The sequence below is a fragment of the Aulonocara sp. 'chitande type north' Nkhata Bay genome, linkage group LG3 (genome assembly GCF_057382095.1).
Source record: "Aulonocara sp. 'chitande type north' Nkhata Bay isolate Kocher_YH1m ecotype deep benthic linkage group LG3, A_spYH_male_GT1.1, whole genome shotgun sequence".
NCBI classification, from domain to species: Eukaryota; Metazoa; Chordata; class Actinopteri; order Cichliformes; family Cichlidae; genus Aulonocara; species Aulonocara sp. 'chitande type north' Nkhata Bay.
The window spans coordinates 25,022,788-25,037,381 of NC_141346.1; the positions used below are offsets into that span (position 1 = coordinate 25,022,788).

A 14,594-nucleotide genomic window follows, 5' to 3' on the forward strand; every position below is an offset into this window, starting at 1 on the left:
GAGGGTCAATGTAGACCCCATACAACCGAATTAGACTAACACATATAGTATTAAAAACACCATCTACTACTGTGTCTGAATGTGTAGTATTGGCACATTTTAGGCCTAAAGAGATATGTTTTGAAAAAAAGACCACCTAATTTAAATATAATCATTGCATGCTTGTTAAAAGTTAACTTATGACAGGGTTTATATGTAACATGTTTCTTATGATTCAACTGTGTAATTTAACTTAATTCTTTAGAAGGACGAGCTATATTACTTTATTCTCAGTTATAAAGCCAACCCAGATGTTAAGCATTTAACAGGCCATGTATCTGGATTATAGCTTTCACAACAAAACTTGTTTTTAAACACATGTTTTAACAAAACAAATACTATTGTTAATGTTATTATTTAAAATGTAATTCAACAGAAAAGTCGGTTAAATATAAAAGCAGTTTGCTTATGTTGTTAAATAAAGGCTAGATTTGACATTAGATATAGATGCCACAGATGTTCAAAAGCTGCCACAAAGCATTAAAAAAAATAGACGTCTCCGAAAACGTCGGAGCATTTTTGCAAATATGCAATGTCTTGATAAATCGAGCTTGAACTGATACTTGAACTTTACACAGCTACATTCTCGCCTGAAAATATCTTAAAAGTTTATTTTGTGACCAAGAAAATGTAATATTTAAAGGTTTTTTAGCCGCGCTCCTCCGCCATTGCCGCGCTTACAAGTACGCATAGGCTCCGACAACCGCAGCCAACAAATGCGATCCTCCTTTTCTCCAGATTACCCTTTCTGGGTCACCAAATAAACTTTTTTTTTTCTTTTTCTTTCTTTCTTTCTTTTTTTTTTGCCTGTCCCGTTTGGCTCTTTTGCCATCAGAATTGTTGTCTAAAGGCAAAGAAAGATGCCCAACGGATTTACTTTACCAAACTGACCATCCCAGCCTTGCCGTAATGGTCCATTTGATTCACCTTTTATTGTTTATTTTATTTTCACTTACTGAATACGGGACAGACTTGACTGGGGGAAAGAAGGGGAGAAAGAAAGAGGGAAAGAGAAACAGCTGAGAAGAGGGACGGGGGAGAAGGGCAAAAGACAAAAACCAACAGAATGAGCAGAAAAAAAAAAGAAATAAAAAATGCATATATCAATCACCTGGATCACCTGCTGAGAAAGAAAAAAGAAAACAAGCAGAAGAGAACAAGAGTAATAGAATAAACAGCATCGCAATGATATATGGGAATATGACAGTAAATACTAAATATTAAACATTATTGTGCAGCACATAAGATCAACAGAACACAGTGTGCTTTGAGGTAGGAGCCAAAAAGGGTGTAGTTTGTGGGTGTGATCACCCGTGTGTACACCTGTGAGCATGGACGCGCTTGTTTTTTTAAAAGGTTCCTTCATGTAATGATCTGCTAGAGGGTGTGGGGGGGCCACAGCCCCGTCCTCCAGGGCATGAAGCAGGTATAGAGGAGATCAAAACTCCAGACATCCAGAGGCCCCCAGAACACAAGAGACCAAGGAAGACCAACAGAGGGGCAGCCGCGCCACTGTCCCAGAAAGAGCTGAGGAGAGTCCCAGATGAGGGGTCACTCAGCAGCCACGGAGCAGAAGCCAGGGGGGGTTGCAGTGACGCGCCCGTGAGCTCCGCCGGCAGCCAGCCGCGCCTGAGTGACCGAGCCCCAGGCCGAGAGGCCGGGGGCACCCCACCTCCGAAGTGGCCCGAGCGAGCCCCAGGCTCCAGGCCCCGATAAGCGGCCGCCAAGGAGTGAGCCGGTGTGTACCTGGACGCCCATCCCCGGACACAAAGAACCACCAACGCACCGACACCTGAGGGAGTCCGCCACTGGCAGGGGAAGTGGTGGTAGGGGGAGATAGGCCTCCAAACCTTGGAGGGCCTGAGATGTCCCCAGAGAGGTGGCGTCTGATACCCAACCTGACATACAGTGGGGCAAAAAAGTATTTAGTCAGCCACTGATTGTGCAAGTTCCCCCACTTAAAATGATGACAGAGGTCAGTAATTTGCACCAGAGGTACACTTCAACTGTGAGAGACAGAATGTGAAAAAAAAAATCCATGAATTCACATGGTAGGATTTGTAAAGAATTTATTCGTAAATTAGGGTGGAAAATAAGTATTTGGTCACCTCAAACAAGGAAAATCTCTGGCTCTCACAGACCTGTAACGTCTTCTGTAAGAAGCTTTTCTGTCCCCCCCACTCGTTATCTGTATGAATGGCACCTGTTTGAACTCATCATCTGTATAAAAGACACCTGTTCACAGCCTCAAACAGTCAGACTCCAAACTCCGCCATGGCCAAGACCAAAGAGCTTTCGAAGGACACCAGGAAAAGTATTGTAGACCTGCACCAGACTGGGAAGAGTGAATCTACAATAGGCAAGCAGCTTGGTGTGAAAAAATCAACTGTGGGAGCAATCATCAGAAAATGGAAGACATACAAGACCACTGATAATCTCCCTCGATCTGGGGCTCCACGCAAGATGTCATCCCGTGGGGTCAAAATGATCATGAGAACGGTGAGCAAAGATCCCAGAACCACACGGGGGGACCTGGTGAATGACCTGCAGAGAGCTGGGACCAAAGTAACAAAGGTCACCATCAGTAACACACTACAACGGCAGGGAATCAAATCCCGCAGTGCCAGACGTGTTCCGCTGCTGAAGCCAGTGCATGTCCAGGCCCGTCTGAAGTTTGCCAGAGAGCACATGGATGATACAGCAGAGGATTGGGAGAATGTCATGTGGTCAGATGAAACCAAAGTAGAACTTTTTGGTATAAACTCAACTCGTCGTGTTTGGAGGACGAAGAATACTGAGTTGCATCCCAAGAACACCATACCTACTGTGAAGCATGGGGGTGGAAACATCATGCTATGGGGCTGTTTTTCTGCCAAGGGGACAGGACGACTGATCCGTGTTAAGGACAGAATGAATGGGGCCATGTATGGTGAGATTTTGAGCCAAAACCTCCTTCCATCAGTGAGAACTTTGAAGATGAAACGAGGCTGGGTCTTCCAACATGACAATGATCCAAAACACACCGCCCGGGCAACAAAGGAGTGGCTCCGTAAGAAGCATTTGAAAGTCCTGGAGTGGCCTAGCCAGTCTCCAGACCTCAACCCCATAGAAAATCTGTGGCGGGAGTTGAAAGTCCGTGTTGCTCGGCGACAGCCCCAAAACATCACTGCTCTCGAGAAGATCTGCATGGAGGAATGGGCCAAAATACCAGCTACTGTGTGTGCAAACCTGGTAAAGACCTATAGTAAACGTTTGACCTCTGTTATTGCCAACAAAGGTTATGTTACAAAGTATTGAGTTGTATTTTTGTTATTGACCAAATACTTATTTTCCACCCTGATTTACGAATAAATTCTTTACAAATCCTACCATGTGGATTCATGGATTTTTTTTTCACATTCTGTCTCTCACAGTTGAAGTGTACCTCTGGTGCAAATTACTGACCTCTGTCATCATTTTAAGTGGGGGAACTTGCACAATTGGTGGCTGACTAAATACTTTTTTGCCCCACTGTATGTGCGTTACTGTCACGGTTCGGCATGGCAAACCGTAGGTGTGGGGAAGGAGGACCCAGGCACGGTGCTCTGTGTATAAACAGTGCGCTTATTTACAGTGATGGAAACAATAACAGTAAATCCCCGTGCTCTCCCCTGACTCCCGTGTCGTGTCTTCCCAAAAAGTCTGTGCTCCATGTTCTCCGCTCCCGTGTCTCAGCACCCCTCATGCTGGCTGCTGTCTGGCGCTCCACACTTCTCCTGGGGACACAATAGACGCAGCCGTCAGGACACATATAACCGCGGGCATACACACACTAACTCAGTTCAACTGGATGACTAACGTGGAGTCTCATGGAATGATCCCGCGTCGGTGGGAGCTCCAAGACTCTCCTAAGTAGCTCCCCCGACGAGCCCTGATCAGCGGCAGGTGTCTAGCTTCGGGTGTGGCCAGTCCCCTAGCTGGGCAACACCCACCAGGCCTGAAGGCACCTGTAAACCAGTGTACATACACACCTGCACCCATACACACACACACACACACATCTACAAGCATGGAGAAGAGCAGCAGCAACACCAAAAATACATATAATATCACCAATCCATGACTGCCCAGGGATTCTGGGTCGCTCAGACCCAGGACCCTGACAGTACCCCCCCTCTAAGGGTCGGCTCCCGACGACCCAAAACAAAAAAACAAACAAAAAGTACAGCACAACCAACCCAGGGCGGGTGGCGGGGGGTCCAGGACGGAAGGCCCCAAAACCTCACCGTTAAACAGCCACCACACAACAACTTGTTTGACGGCAAAACAAGCGGGACCTGCGGTCGGTTAGGCAGCGGCGGAAAAACAGTTCAGGTGGCCTACCTCCAACCCCTTGGTGGAAACACAGCAGCTCCGGTGGCCGCCCCGGGTCCGACAGCGGCGGCGGCGCTGCTCCCCAGGCGGCCTGCCCCGGGCCCGGCGGCGGCGGTGGCGCTGCTCCCCAGGCGGCCTGCCCCGGGTCTGACGGTGGCGGCGCCGCTCCGGTGAGCAACAGCGAGGTGTGGTACATGGCCGATGACGCGGTGGTCGCTGACGTGGACGTGCTGGACGTAGATGGCGTGGAGGGCACGCCAGACGTGGAGGTCCCTCTGACTCGCTGACCTCCAGTTCTGGCTGAGCGGGTCCCTCCGGACCTCCGAGCTCCTACGGAGGCAGCGCAGGCTCCACAGGCTCGCTGAGCTCCTCCCGCTCGCCAATCCCCGGCTCGCCGAGCTCCTCTGCTGGCAACGGTCGCTCCGGCTCATTGAGGTCCTCCAGCAGAGGCGCTGGCTCCTCAGCCGGTGGCTCGCTGAGCTGCTCCCGCTCCGGCTCGCTGTTTTTGCCTTTTCTGAGTCTACATTGAGTGTGAAAAACTGTAGTCACTCTGCTTCTTCCAAGCCTGGAGTTAAAATCACCAGGACTGTTAATTAAAAAACTGAGAATATTAAGGACTTCTGTTGATCTGCATCTGCTCACTCAGAGCAGAGAGCTAATTTGACAAAGACTGTTTTCAATGAGCCTGCTCCTCTGTCGATCTGTGTTTCTACTTGGCCTTTAGCGCAGCCTGCAGTTCTGTTACCTGGTCAGGTTGCAGCTCAACCTTCAGTTCAGTCATTAGCTCAGTCGCGTATTCGGCCACCATCATCAATTTCTTTGTGTTGGCCAGAGGACTCTGTGCCTGCTGGTTTTTTGCTGCAAAACAAAAAACTGCCCTTTCGTGTTGGTGGAAAATGCATGTCGACCAATCAAAAATGATATGGTGACATGACATTTGGTTGTTTTTGCACATATTCAACTCTGTATATTTTATATATTTTATTATTACTATTATTTTTTTTTTTTTTTTTTTTTTTTTTTACTATTTAATTTGTAAAAATGTGTACACACACACATACACACACACACACACGTAGGAAAATATTTAGTATACACATCCAGAAATGCATACACTATTATATATTGTACATATATTTATTAGTTTCAGGTTGGCCATTCTTGTATTTTGCTCGTTTGTGTTGTTGTGTTTGCACATCTCTGTTGCTTGTGGGGCTCGCACACAAGAATTTCACTCGCATGTGCTGTGCCAGTGTGCCTGCACATGTGATGTGACAATAAAAGTGATTTGATTTGATTTGATTTGATTAGAAAGAGGGGGAAGCTTTAGGAGTGACGGCAAGATCCGGGCCATACCAATTTTGCTATGTGGGTAAATACAATGTGGTGTATAAACAAATTGTGATTGAAGAAGGTACACGCTTAGCCTAGGCCTGTTGTGTTGGTTAAGGGTTAAGCCTGTATGCTATGTGTCTTCCCTCAATCAAGCGCCTAATGAGTTTTGTGGTTTCTGGTGTGGAAGGGTGGGCTGTGCTTTTAGATAATATAGTGGTATTTATCGCAACACCTGGCAAGATCATCTTAAGTCCATCTGTGCTTTCCTTGATTGCATAACTTTGGAAAATCTTACAGCGAACCTTGCCAAGTGTGAGTTTACTAAGATAAGATAAGATAAGATAGAACTTTATTAATCCCTCGGGTGGGTTCCTCTGGGAAATTCGACTTCCAAAAAAAGCACAGCAACGACCGAAGTTACAGTTACAGAATTGTTATATATATATACACACACACACACACACACACACACACACACACACACATATATAAATACAGAGACAAATATAAATAAAGTATACAAAGGGGATAAATAGAATAAATAGGAATAAAAAATAAAAAATACAAGTGAATTGCACATTTCAAGTATTGAGTCTATTGCACTGTTGACTATTTACAAAAAGTATTGCACAAGGTATTGTACAGTGAGGTGAAGAAGCACTACAGCTTAGTTGTTCCCCCCTCCTTTGTCCTCCTGTTTCCCCTCCCTCTCCCCTCCAGAGAGGAGTTAAACAGTTTGATGGCGTGTGGGACAAAGGAGTTTTTAAGTCTGTTAGTTCTTGTCTTTGGGAGAAGCAACCTGTCACTGAACAGACTCTTCTGATTGTTTATGGCCGTGTGCAGAGGATGCCCAGCATGGTTCATAATGTCCAGCAGTTTCTTTAATGTCCTTTTCTCTGCCACTGTCACCAGAGTGTCCAGCTTCATGCCGACCACAGAGCTAGCCTTCCTGATCAGTTTCTCCAGCCTGGATGAGTCCCTCTTTGCTGTGCTGCTCCCCCAGCACACCACAGCATAGAAAAGTACTCCAGCAACCTCTGACTGGTAAAACATCCTCAGGAGCTTCCTGCAGATGTTAAAAGACCTCAGCCTCCTGAGGAAGTACAGTCGGCTTTGGGCTTTTTTATACAGGTGCTCTGTGTTGCATGACCAGTCCAGTTTATTGTCCACCCACAGCCCGAGGTACTTGTACTTGTTGACCACCTCCACCTCCTCCCCCTCTATCTGAACCGGCAGTGAGCCTTCTCTGGACCTCCCGAAGTCCACAACCAGTTCCTTAGTCTTTGAGGTGTTGAGTTGCAGGTGGTTTGTGTGACTCCATGCGACAAAGTTCCTCACCAGACTTCTGTACTCCTCTTCCTGATCATCCCAGATACACCCCATGATGGCCGTGTCATCTGCAAACTTCTGGGGCCACTTTGACTTACTTGGGTAAGGTGGCTGGACAGGGACAGGTACATCCAGTAAGAGCTAAAGTGGAAGCTACTGATCACTTCAATTCTCCCACTACTGAGAAAGAACTTCCACACTTTCTTGGAATGGTGGGTTATTATTGTGGGTTTTGTGAGAATTTCTCTGCAGTGGTTGCTCCTCTAACTGACTCCTTAAGTCCCAAGGTTATGTTCCAATGGTCAGATCATTATCAGACAATCTTTGAGGATGTCAAGGCTATCCTTGCCTCTGCTCCAGGGCTTGAGAGACCCCATCTCAGAGATTCTTTCAAGCTGAAGGTAGACGCTAGCAAAGTGGATGCTGGGGCAGTATTGTTGCATCAGGATGGAGCAGGTATTGAGCTACTTCTCCCACAAGTTTTATTCCTTGGTGAGGGATGTTGGTGAGTAGCAGAGTTGGTGTAAATAGGAACTGAGTTTTCACTGGTGCACTGATAAGCACATTTGAACTTCATGTGACTCATGGGTAGCGCTGTCAATTGTTCTCATTTCACCCCTGACTTGCTGACATTTCTGTTTCCACCTTTTGTAAATAAATTTTAATAAATAATCATATCTTTATATTGTTCATATCTTCGTTGTGTAAACTCCTTTTTGTTGCAAGCAAGAGTCAGGTGATGCAACAGAGATTGTGTTTTGGACAAAAACAGTGAAGATTACACAATGAAATAAGTCTTTATCTAAAAAGTTTTTAATTAAACAGCCTACACAAAACATCAGCATCATAATAGAAACAGGAAATGATACGATACAGCAGTGAGAGCTAAAACCTTTTGTGATTTAGCAGTCCAACTTCCCCATTATGTGTCAGACGGGAAAAACAAAACAATTTCCACTGTTGTCTTCTTCAGATTAATAGCACTTGAAGCGCATCCACTCTGAGTTCAGGCCATTTTCATGTCTCAAGGAAAAACTTATGAAAGAGGTAAGACTCTGTTTATAAACCCTAACAATATTATTTGCGTTTACTGGAGAGAAAAAATATGACACAAATGTGGTCACATTAAATCAAAAAATCTGTTATTTTGCTTTAAAGCTGTTGAGATGTAGCTGACATTAAAACACACACTTAAAAAAATCTCAGGATTAAAATCCAAATCAGTTAAGCAGTATCAAGGTTTTTCTCAGAACTAGATTTTGTAATGATGGTTTAAAAAAAATTTGACCACTTTTTGAAGTTGTGAAAGCAAATTAAGTTAACTTTCATTAAATTTTAAGTTGTAAGAAGTTATTTGGTTGATTTTTGTTTAGAATTTTCCACAAAATAAACGCCATATAATTTTAAACAATGAAGTCAGAATTGCATTCTAAAACAAACCTTCCGTTGCCACCCATGGCCTTTTCTTGGACTTTTTTGGTGTTTGGAGCATAAAAGGCCATGACAACCTGTTCAGGGTATACCCCGCGTTTTACCCTATGATAGCTAGGACAAGATCCAGCACCCCCTGTGATGATGATAAAGACAACCAGAGGAGACTGGGTGGAAGGATGGATGGATTGACCTTTCTGCAATTCTGAAATCTGTCTAACTTCCCTCTGTGCTGCCTTGATGTTGTCATCTAGTCTTGCTGTTCTTTGTGATTGTTATTAGTCAAGCATATCAGGGATCACTGTAGCTGTGGCATAGACCAGCTAGTTGGTTTCACTAACGGTAATGCTGCATTCACATCTGCTAGTAGACATTTACAGGGTAATTCACGTAATCTTGGTAATAAGCACAGAGGGTCCAGGTTTAGCCAACTTAGCCATGATCTTCTCTTTCAGGTCAACTGCTCTCACATTCAACATACCAGTTGTTTATGGGGCTTGCCAGCTGATCTTGAAGGGTGGAGATAATTATATCTCACTCCTGATTTTAAATCCTGGCTCCACCTTGCCATAGCATTTGTGTTCTACTTCGTCCTTCTCCAGCTGTGATAGCAGTTACTTGCGTATCACTGAGCTACTAGTTGTTTTGATGTTAGTCTAGGTGGGTTTCCATTTGTATCCTCTTCATGTAACCTTCTGGATTAGATGAAGCTTTCACTGAAGTTAAATGTATAGTAGGATTCCAGCAGTTCACTATTCTGATTTGTTGTTCCAGTGAAACCTCTGAGACATACCGATTAGAGGTGTGTCTCAGAGGTTTACTGGAACAACAAATCAAAATCACGAATTTTTCATCACTAGTTGCAGCAAATCTCACGTTGTTTTATTCTGTGCTAAAATGATGACATGGTAATGTAATCAGACTAACACCTTCAATTTTATTTTTTATCCTGCCCGACTCAGGTATATTGAACAACAGAATACCCCCATCTCTAAGTGGAAACAGTACTGCTTCCCAAGATCAACATGCTAGCTACAGGAGTTTGGCTTTTCTCACTTCTTTTGTGTTTCTTTCATTGTGAACATTTACTTGCTTTTTCACTGAAAAACTGCACAATTATCTATACAGAAAAATCTAATGTGTTAGTCACTTGCACAGAGCGTTACCTCACTGCTATTCCAGATGACATTCCCAAAAATGCAGTATTGCTAAATCTCAAGTCAAACTACATTTCAAATATTACCAGGATGAATTTGGAAGGTTTATTCAAGCTTGAAGTTCTAAATTTGGAAAAAAATTGGATTTCACAAATTGATGGTGAAGCTTTTGCAGACTTGGTAGAGTTAAAGGTTCTCATCTTGAGTATAAATAGGCTCGCAACACTGACAGAAAACATGTTTCAGGGTCTTTCCAAGTTAGAGACACTGTCTCTGGACTGGAACCAGATCTCATTTATCTCCCCTGTGGCCTGTCAGCCCCTGGTCAGCGTACACTCAGTAGATTTGAGCTATAACCTTCTGCATCAAATTTCAGATATTGATCACATTATTAGACTTCCAACTTTACAACATTTGTTTGTATGTTACAACAACTTTACTTCTTTTCAGTCAAATGACCTCCATGTAAATACCTCAAACCTACTCACCCTGTGTTTGGATTCAGTGAAGAAGTTCAGCATTACAAGAGACATTTTTCCTCATCTGCAGTCTCTGGACTTGCGAGGCTGGAACGGGGACATCGAGTGGGAATTGTCAAACAAGACTTTTTTAAAGAGCCTGACGAGACTGCAAATGAGTGAAACTTCTCTTAGCTTTGAAGTGTACAGAGCGATTCTGCAGACTGCTTACTCTCTTCAAGAGTTTCAGATGGATAACATGAAAAAGTGGATAGATGATGATTTCATAGACGTGGCCTGCAAAATTCCTTCTCTTAGAACTCTGAATGTAAGCAGTAGTGAGATTTACACCTTAAAGGAGCACATGCTACAGTCTTGTTCTCACCTAACTAACCTCAACTTATCATTTAACAATATAAAAAGCATGGCTGATAATGCACTCCAGTCAATGACACAGCTCAGGAGCCTGATATTACAAAATAATGAACTGTCCGAACTGCCAGTTGCCATCCAAGGACTCACCACATTGGAAGTCTATGACCTTAGCATCAATGACATCAGTGAACTTTACTGTCCTTACTTCTGGAATTTAACAAGCCTAACAATACTCGATCTGAGCCACAATCATATATCCTATATCTCTGAGTGTGTTTTTGAAAATTTAAACAATTTGAAAATCCTAAATCTTGAAAACAATAAGATTTCATCATTCGATTATTCTTTTAAATTTAAATTACAGACACTGGAGTGTTTGTATTTGAAAAACAATGAGCTTATAAATCTCTTTCAAGGAGTCTTCAGTAATCTGTCTTCCCTTCGTTATTTGAATTTAGATGTACGCATGTGTAACAATGTTGAGGAAGGAGGGTTAAAGGGACTCTATAACCTCCAGTTCCTTCTTATGCAAGGTGATATTTATTTTTATGAGCATTTCAGTGGGCTGCCAAACTTAAGCACTCTGATCTTAAATGTTGTCTCTAGCCTGCCACATAACAGCTCCAAACAAAGCGATAACCCTTTCTCAAATTTACCGAAACTGAAGAAGCTTCATATCAAGGTTCATAGAGGATTTTACGATATTTCAAAAGATGTTCTCAGTGGTTTGACTTCTTTAGAGTACTTAATAACAGAGGCATACTTCATGGGATCTTTGCATCCAGACACATTTAAACACACACCGCAACTGAAACGTCTCACAATTACTTACAGCGAGCTTTCCGTTTTAACATCTGACGTGTTCTTGCCAATTCCAAACCTGATGATGCTCGACCTCTCCAACAATAAACTCAGGTCTTTGGATTTTCTAGCAGAGGCCAAACTGCCAGTACTCAGATGGCTCGATGTCAGCAACAATGAATTGTTCGTAATCAGTGAAACAGTTATCCAATCCCTTTTAACCATGAAATATCTGGATCTATCTGCTAACCTTTTAACATGTGAATGTTCTAATTACGGTCTTATCCAGTGGATTCAAGGCAGCAAACAGACACAGGTTGTTAATGCACATCAGTACACTTGCTCATTTCCTGTCAGCCAACGGGGAAAAAAATTCCTTGACTTTGGTTTTGACTCCTGTTGGATAGATGCTGCCTTGCTCTGCTTCCTTTTTAGCTCTAGTCTAGTTGTGCTTACTCTCCTCGCATCCTTCATCTATCACTTCCTGAGGTCACACCTCACCTATACCTACTACCTCTTCCTGGCCTTTCTCTATGATAATAAGAGGAGGAAGAAAGGTATTCCTCACAGCTACGATGCCTTTGTCTCCTACAATGTTCATGATGAAGCTTGGGTCTGCGGAGAGTTGCTTCCAGAGCTGGAGGGTCAACAGGGCTGGAGACTCTGTCTGCACCACAGAGACTTTGAACCAGGTATAGATGCTTTTCATTAGCCTCTGTTCTACTTTTAGCTCAATATTTAATGAAGTTAGCACACAAACTCTGTGTCTTCTTTCCTATAAATACAATTGTTTCTTTTTGTTCCGCTTTTCAGTGGTACCGAAAAAGATCAAGTTTTAACACCACAGTATCTTTTTTTTCTCTTTGACAGCACTGCAAAAATATAAACAGCGTCTACAGTGTCAAAACAAAAATAGCAATGACATGTGACTCACAAACTGCAGTTTGAATGCTAGATCTAAAAGACTGACCATTTAGAGAAACGCTACAAACTGATCTTTAAACCTCAAAAAGTAGTATATAGATGTGCTACTCAGCTGACAAAGCATCCTACATCTGGGAAAATGAAAGGTTTACTCTGGAAGAACTTTTTTTTTTTTTGCTGAAACCATGAACAAGCCCCTAGAAGGCCATGTGTACCCAAAGCTTTAATTAAATTGAAAACATCTAAGTTTCTTCCATATTTAAAATCTATAAACATGAAATTACTTTCATTGATTTTGTTTACTGCATTGAAAAGAGAAAAGCACCAAAGATGTATTTTGCACTTACAGGCCTGTAAGAAAATCTTCACTAAATTAGATTTTGGCAAACGTAAAAGTTGAATATTGTAGAATCTTTTAGCAGCTGCCATTAGTAAATTGGGCACTTTTAGACAGACTTTAAAAATGTTTAGCCAGAGACAATCATCCATCTCCACTGTTCTCCATTGAGCTTGTCAACTGTTCCAATCCAACACAAATATATGTAGCTGCCCAATTAACAAAGTATAGACTTAAGAATTTCACAAAAGAAAATTATAGATTCTCATTAGCTGGAATTTGATTCAGCATCAGTGTACGTGTCAGGGTTTCTGGGTCGTTGACCCAGTATTTTCAGTTCATGTTCACTGTTTATCCTCTGTACGTTCCACTTCCTGTTTTGTGTTACGTTACTCTGTGTGCATTATGTTCTAGTTCTTATTCCATGCATCGTTAGTTCAATTGTGTTCAGCTGCTCACTCACCTGTCACCTGTCAGTCATTGTTCAGCCAGTGTATTTAAGTCCTCAGTTCTCTCCTGGTCGGCGTCGCGTCATTGATGTTGTCACTGCTGTCTATGCCCCATGTTTGCCTTCCAAGTTCAGATCAGTCAGCCGTTCAGTCAGTTATTCAGTCAGTCAGCCATCTCCTGTTTTCGTCATTCGTCCCTCACAATAAACACCCTGAATCTTCACCGTGAGTCCTGCGTTTGAGTCCTTTTCTCCACATCCACTCAGCAACCCCTGACAGTACGCCTCAGTGACTTAAAAATAGTTTTTTGCTTACTCACCATTGCTAAAAAAAAAAAAAAAAAAAGTACAACCAAAGTTGGAGTGAATGGAATTTAAGCCCCACTATTCTCAGAAGTGAGAACACCTTTGAAATCTTTTAACTTGTACAAAGATAAATTTTATGTAACTTACCTGTGTCATTTTAGAACACAATGCTGACATGTTTGATGTGTCAGATTTTTGTTTTTACAGGTAAGCCCATCGTCGAAAACATTACAGAGGCTATCTATAACAGCAGAAAGACTATCTGTGTGATCAGCCAGCATTACCTGCAAAGTGAGTGGTGCTCCAAAGAAATCCAGATGGCCAGGTATGGTTACCAACTCTTTGTTCTTACATGTAATGATGTCACCAGTTTCTACATTGATTAATCTGTGTGTGGTGTCTTTAGCTTCCGTCTCTTCAATGAGCACAAGGATGTGATGATCATGGTGTTTCTGGAGGACATACCAGCCAAGCAGCTGTCTCCATACTTCCAAATTAGGAGTCTGGTGAAGAAGCGTAGCTACCTGAGTTGGCCACAGGCTGTTCAGCACACTGGAGTCTTCTGGCAGAAAATACAACAAGCTCTCAAGAGAGAAGAAAACCCTGCTGAGCACAGTTGCCTCCTCACTGGCTACCAGAGAGTCATCCAGTGAGATTTAACCCAGGTGGAAAAATCACAGATTGTATATATATATTGTGTATATTTAAACAGAGCGGTCACGCTAATGCAGGAGTGGCTAAAATGCATTACTTCTAATGCCCAGCAGGGGGAAACTCCTCTGGCTTCAATAAGGTTGCTTGTCGAAGTGTATGGGTAAACATGGTAGCTTCTGGATCAGAGAGGTGAAGCTTCTGCAGAAGTGGATAAACTTGCAGTACTTCTAATGCCCAGCAGGGCTCCTGTGGTTTCAATAAGGTTGCTTGTAGGTGTCTAGTGGCAAACAGCCCTATGGTGCCTTGACCTGTGACCTCAGCAACACTTTGTTGTCTGGTGGACTTTCCTGGAGTTTATGGACTCAGTCAAAAGTGTCAAGTCTTATTTCATGTTGTCTGTTTTATAAATGTAGAACTCAATGTAACAAGAACTATATGTGCATTTTTATTAACACATGTACACAATTGTAACATATTAACGTGTTTGTTGTGCTCATCCTGTCAGGAGTAAATATACTAAATGACATTTCTTGCCATAAAAGTGTGAATAAACTTTTTTCATAGTTGATGTGCTTAGAAATGAAATGCTATTATAATCTGATATAACAAAATAATAATGAGACTGATGAAGAGGAGCACTTACTTGA

At 42.8% G+C, this 14,594-nt stretch overlaps 1 protein-coding gene across 2 annotated transcripts; it reads left to right on the forward strand.

Annotated features, from left to right (window-relative positions):
• The first annotated feature begins 9,512 nt into the window (after positions 1-9,512).
• LOC147334758 (toll-like receptor 13) lies at positions 9,513-14,390 on the forward strand. 2 transcript variants are annotated; one of them, XM_086274820.1, is made up of 3 exons: positions 9,513-11,970; positions 13,501-13,618; positions 13,700-14,390. In XM_086274820.1, exons 1-3 carry the CDS (start codon positions 9,513-9,515, stop codon positions 13,944-13,946), a joined length of 2,823 nt encoding a protein of 940 aa, XP_086130946.1. In that variant the 3' UTR covers positions 13,947-14,390. The 2 variants fall into 2 exon arrangements, with proteins under 2 accessions (XP_086130946.1, XP_086130953.1); XM_086274827.1 differs by lacking the exon at positions 9,513-11,970 and adding an exon at positions 13,061-13,213.
• The last annotated feature ends 204 nt before the right edge of the window (positions 14,391-14,594 follow it).

Coding starts and splice junctions, on each gene's coding strand:
- LOC147334758 (XM_086274820.1), top strand. CDS start 9,513: ATGCTAGCTACAGGAGTTTGGCTTTTCTCACTTCTTTTGTGTTTCTTT. Junction 11,971..13,500: donor CCACAGAGACTTTGAACCAG/GTATAGATGCTT, acceptor TTGTTTTTACAG/GTAAGCCCATCGTCGAAAAC. Junction 13,619..13,699: donor AAAGAAATCCAGATGGCCAG/GTATGGTTACCA, acceptor TGGTGTCTTTAG/CTTCCGTCTCTTCAATGAGC.